This window comes from Trypanosoma grayi (assembly GCF_000691245.1).
Source record: "Trypanosoma grayi strain ANR4 Tgr_201_V1, whole genome shotgun sequence".
In the NCBI taxonomy this organism is placed as follows: Eukaryota; Euglenozoa; class Kinetoplastea; order Trypanosomatida; family Trypanosomatidae; genus Trypanosoma; species Trypanosoma grayi.
The window spans coordinates 1-5,037 of NW_008825820.1; the positions used below are offsets into that span (position 1 = coordinate 1).

At 52.6% G+C, this 5,037-nt stretch overlaps 3 protein-coding genes across 3 annotated transcripts; all 3 read right to left on the bottom strand.

Annotated features, from left to right (window-relative positions):
- Positions 1-138: 138 nt before the first annotated feature.
- DQ04_02011000 (putative protein kinase) lies at positions 139-1,872 on the bottom strand (the record flags this gene model as incomplete). Its single annotated transcript, XM_009311398.1, has 1 exon — positions 139-1,872. The coding sequence occupies one exon, from the start codon at positions 1,870-1,872 to the stop codon at positions 139-141; it is 1,734 nt and encodes a 577-aa protein (XP_009309673.1).
- Positions 1,873-2,696: 824 nt separating this feature from the next.
- Positions 2,697-4,352, bottom strand: DQ04_02011010 (hypothetical protein; the record flags this gene model as incomplete). Its single annotated transcript, XM_009311399.1, has 1 exon — positions 2,697-4,352. One exon carries the CDS (start codon positions 4,350-4,352, stop codon positions 2,697-2,699), a length of 1,656 nt encoding a protein of 551 aa, XP_009309674.1.
- Positions 4,353-4,687: 335 nt separating this feature from the next.
- DQ04_02011020 (hypothetical protein) lies at positions 4,688-4,987 on the bottom strand (the record flags this gene model as incomplete). The annotated part of the gene is made up of 1 exon (XM_009311400.1): positions 4,688-4,987. One exon carries the CDS (start codon positions 4,985-4,987, stop codon positions 4,688-4,690), a length of 300 nt encoding a protein of 99 aa, XP_009309675.1.
- Between the last annotated feature and the right edge of the window lie 50 nt (positions 4,988-5,037).

A 5,037-nucleotide genomic window follows, 5' to 3' on the forward strand; every position in this document is an offset into this window, starting at 1 on the left:
TTTTTTTTTTCTTTCTAAGCAATGCAAACAGCCTTATTCCTTTACTTCTTTTTTTGTCGCTGTACTGTTGTAGCCTAAAGACAAAACGCAGACAAATATGAGCCAACGCGTGGCAAGTATTCTACGTGTACTGTGAAACTACAAGCGCTCCAAGGAGAGTCTGGAGCTAAAGACGAGTCGGCCCTTTTTTTTCATGGGCGGTCGCAGAAAAGCGCTCAGCCTCAAACATGGTGCCTTGTTGACGTATACCAAACCACTGTTCCCGCCATTGACGTAGCTGCTGCTGCTGATGTACTTTTCTGGCGCAACCGCCCTTTGCGACATGTTATGGGGGCACCGAAGCTGTGAGAGGCACGAACACGGCAGAGGAATCTGGACCTGTTTGGGGGAGTGAGAGAGGGGCTTCACAGCCACTGAGATCCCTTTTGCGCTGGGGAAGTTTAACGAAGGAGAAGCCGGCGACGCGCCTCCAAGGCCAAACGCTGACTTTGAAGGAATACTCGGAAGCTGCACAGATGGAATCCGAGCAGGTGTGGCATCGTTCCACCTCCTATCATCTGGGCTGTAATCATCGGTTGACGAGCATGGTGAAGAAGTGGCGCAGTTAGCGGTTGTATCTGTTTCCCTAGCTGATGTGGACAAGGCGATGGGGGGTGCTAACGCCTCCACTGCGAGCACTTCAGGCGTCCGCGGCTCCACCATGCCCTGACCATGGAGAGGCTCGATCTCCTGCAGAAGCACAGGTATGCCTTCTCCCACCCCAAACCACTTGTCACGTTCCTTGCAGTTTCTCTTGAAGGTGTTTGTTTTACCCTCGGCACGCACCACACCGGCTGACTCACGTGCCGCTTCCCCGACCCCTAGTTTAGTTTGGGGAAGAACATCATCCAATACTAATCCGTCGAAAAAAGTATGGCATAGGGCCTCATCTACGGTGCAACGCTTGCTCCAATCGATAGTTAGCAGAGAACGAAGGAGATGAAGCCCATTTTCGCCAAGCACCTGACCGTAGCGATTACCGATGAAGTCTTCTGTCGCGTCTGCCTTTCTACCGAAACGGTGGTTTAAGCGCGCCAATGTGGTGTGCATTGAAGATTTGGAGCCGATATTATCCATCAGAGAAGGTGGAAACTCCCCAATGCGTTGGCGTATAAGCATGAGCTGATCCATCTCCGACCTCCCTGGAAGAAGTGGCTCACCAAGTGCCAGCTCAGCCATTATGGCTCCAGCAGCCCACATATCTGACGTGAAGCTGTAGTTTTGCATCCCAAGCAGCATTTCAGGACTGCGGTACCACCGCGTAGCCACGTACTCTGTCAGTGCCGGTTGCTTCCACTGTGGCGCCTGCAGAAGACCCCCACTCGTCGTGGTCAAACTTAACGGTGGCTGAATTGTTCGTGAGGAACCAAAATCGCATAGCACCACAGTGTGCCCATTTCGGACTAAAGTATTTTCTGGCTTCACGTCGCGGTGAATAATGCCATTGCGGTGGCAGGACCGTAGCCCCAAGAGTAATGTGTAGAGGAGGCGCCGTAAATGTGGCAACGGCACTCCAGATGGTCTTTTCCTAATAATGTCTAACAGTGTGCCGCTCACGTACTCCATGACCAAGCACAGCTGCCTCTTTTCACGAAAAGCATCGACAAGCTGCACCACGTTCTGTTCACCTCGAAGGAGGTTCAAAACACGCAACTCTCGTAACATCACTCGATGCCCATACTCATCTAAAATCGCTTCTTTGAACCGTTTGACGGCAACAATATCTCCTGTCTTTTTACAGCGGCACTGGAGGACGACGCCGTACGTGCCCTCACCAACAACCTTGATGACCTCGAAGGAGCTCATCGAAAGGCGCGCTGCAGGGGCCGGCATTGCCCCCGCACCAAATTTGAAGACTACTTGTGGGTTAGACCGTTTATTAAGTGTGCGAGTGTCTCTCTCGGCAACCACACCAGTTGCGTCGATTACACCTATTTCACACATGAACAGTGCAACAAGCAGAGGAAAAATCATATGTGTGCGTGCAAGAAAGAAAGAAAGAAAGAAAGAGAGAGAGAGAGAGACAGAGGGACAATCGGGTAAAGAAAGACTTCGTCACCTGGCAAAATGGCAGGTGACATCAACGGTGGAGTGAGATGGAGAAAGAAGGCAATAGTTGCCACTTCGTCCTCTGCTTCACTACTTCCTTCCCCCTCACTGGCATCACTCGGAGATGCTGCAGAATCCGAATCTCGTGTTTGATAATGGCATTTGTGCATACACTCAACACCACCACCACCACCACCACCACTGCAAAACAATACAAAAGAGCCATAATAATACAAAACGATAGAAAAACTCTTACACCCTAGTGTGCGTTTCTGTCCATGACATCATGTCACAATTCATGTGGCACCCCTGTCGTGTGTAGTTGCATCCTTGGCGTTCTTACAAGACCCGCATCGTCCCGATCTTATGCACTGCTGTCATCTGCACTGGATGAAGTAGAAGAGCCAGTTGGCAGGACTCACGCATCCTCACAGGGGAGACTCGGCCCGACGGCGCGGCTGATCATCAGTGGAGGGATGATCTCCGTGCCCTTGTTTGAGCAAAGCGGCGAGAGAGGTAGACTGTGACCAACCGCCAGGCTAATCTGCACGGGGTGGCGCAGTGAGTGTTGCGGCGTCCACCACTTGGTGGCAACCGACTGCGGTGTATTATGGCCTGTCATAATGTGCATGCTGCAAAGCTGTGTCCGCGTCTGTGGTCACAGCAGCAACTTCGCAGCTTTCGTTGCGTGAGTCGATTGATGCTGTCGCATCACCCGGTATCTGTGAGCCTGCAGCGCACTCTACTGAGCCCCCTCCCACTTCTCCTGGAGCCACATCTGCGTCATACCCCTTCTCTTTGACGTCATCCTCAGGATGGCCCCCCTCCTTATCCTTGTGCCGCTCTGGTGCTTCAGCATGTATTTCACCTTGGTCTTTTTTCACCGCCGCCTCTCGGTCTGTCATGGCGAGCGCGTCGGGGTGCTCATCTTCAGCTTCCGCTTGTTCTGTTTCTTTATATCTTCGTGCCCCCATCTCACCCCCACCCGCAGTTACTGGCCAAGTTGCCACAGAGACACTTCTCACAAGCATCTTCTCCCCAATTCCCCTTGATTTTGCTACAAGTTCCTTTAGCGCCTTAAGGACGGACCCTGTCTCCACCGTAATCCCATTTTCCTTCGAAGCGTACGCTTCCATTTCCTCATCGTTTCTCATATAGTCATCAGAAAGGGCCATACGAATCGCATAAAATAAGAGAAGATGTTCACCCATCAGGGAGTGGTGCAGTTCCATTTCACTTGTGGCGTGCTCAATGAATGCATTTAAATACTCTGACCCCTTACCAGGCATCATGTGTTCTTGTTGATTTTGGAAGGTCTCCCGTGCGGATGCCGCTCTTTTTTCACGAACTTTGCTCAAACGCAAAGCCGTCCCCAGCGCTTGGTTTATCTCAATCGCCTTTGCTAGATTTGCCTTCATATCCTTCAGCTCTGCTAGGGGTCTCTCTTCGCGCCGCCTAGCCAAATCAAGCTCTGCAGTCTGCCGTTTGAGCAAGGTCTTGTAGTGGGCCACTTCCCGTGTTAAGTGTTCACATTGGCCTGAGGCGGTGCGTAGCCGCTCATTCTCCTCCTGGAGCTCCCTCATTTTTTTACGCAGCTGCGTCGGACTGAGGCCGCCCTTCGGCGACGCATCACGGCGACGCCTAGACGGTGAGCCGTGTGGACGATCCACCGGCAACGACACGGCGCGAAACTTCTTCTCCAGTTCCTTGTAGAGTCTTGTCACGGTTGTGACGCGCTGTCTGAAGGAATCGACGAGGGACGCCAAGTTTTTGTTTTCAGCGGTCAGCCTTGCTATTGTGGCTCNCTGTGTCTTCCCCGCCGCTGCATCCCCCGTGGCATGCGCTCTTTTCCCCTTTGCAGACTTTGCCACACGACTGTCGGACTGCAGCTTGTCCGTGGTGTGCGAGAGCGTACTTGTGCTGTGCATGAGGCCGTCGTCGTCCTCGCGGCTCAAAGGCGGCTTCGGCGAGGCGCCTGTTGGCTCATCTGCTTCCGGCGACCGCTGCGGTGTGTGGGTAATGTCGTGTGCACGTAGCTGCTGCAGAAGCTCCTCTAGCTCCGCATCCGCTGCAAAGGCTAGTGGAGTGGTCCCACGCAGGTTGAAACGCATGGCCGCTACAAGCTGTGATACCTTCTCACGGTACATGTCACTCACTTGCTGGATGTGGTAGTTCTGATCCTTGAGGAAGCTGACCTCGTCCTCCAGCTCCTGCATGCGTCTCCGCAGCTGCTTGCTCTGCGAAGGCTGAGCTGTCGTCGCCATGACGGAAATGAAGATGGAATATGTCTCTCGCGTAGAGCGGTGGCACTGGTGTTTCGGAATGTGTAGAGGTACCAGCAGCCGTGGCGTACAGAGGTATGCACAATTTCCCGATGATGCAGTTGAACCCAAAAACGGGGTTCTACACAACTAACTATATTGTGTCTGAACTTCTACGAAATGGGAGTCAGCGGTAAAGAAGAAAGCAGAGAAAAACAAAGTAGACATATATGAGCAATGTTGCACTCCTGATCTGCTTGTAGTTGTCACACACAAGATTATACCAAAGAGGAAATGAGTGATGCCCCATATCGGCATTAATGGTAATACAACTGATGTCACGCCTTCTTAGCAGCCTTGCGCTTGCGTCCCCGTGTCAGCGGTTTCTTCATGTTTTTTTTTCCCTTTTTCGGCTGCTCACCGCTCGGCTTCACAATGGTAAGACGCCCGCGCTGGTCTGAAGGCACACGAGAGGCCATGTGCGATTCAACGGCGGCAACATAATTCGCTCGTGCCTTTGATGTGAGCGTCTTCTGGCTTTTAGTGTGTACCGTCTTCTTCTTGGCCTCGCCAACGTACTTGCGCAGAGCACCGCCGCTCTTGGTGCGAGCCTTGCCCTTCACATTCTTCTGTGCCATCCTTCCCCCCTTACTGCGAGTGCTTGTGTGTGTGTGTGTGTGTGTGTGTG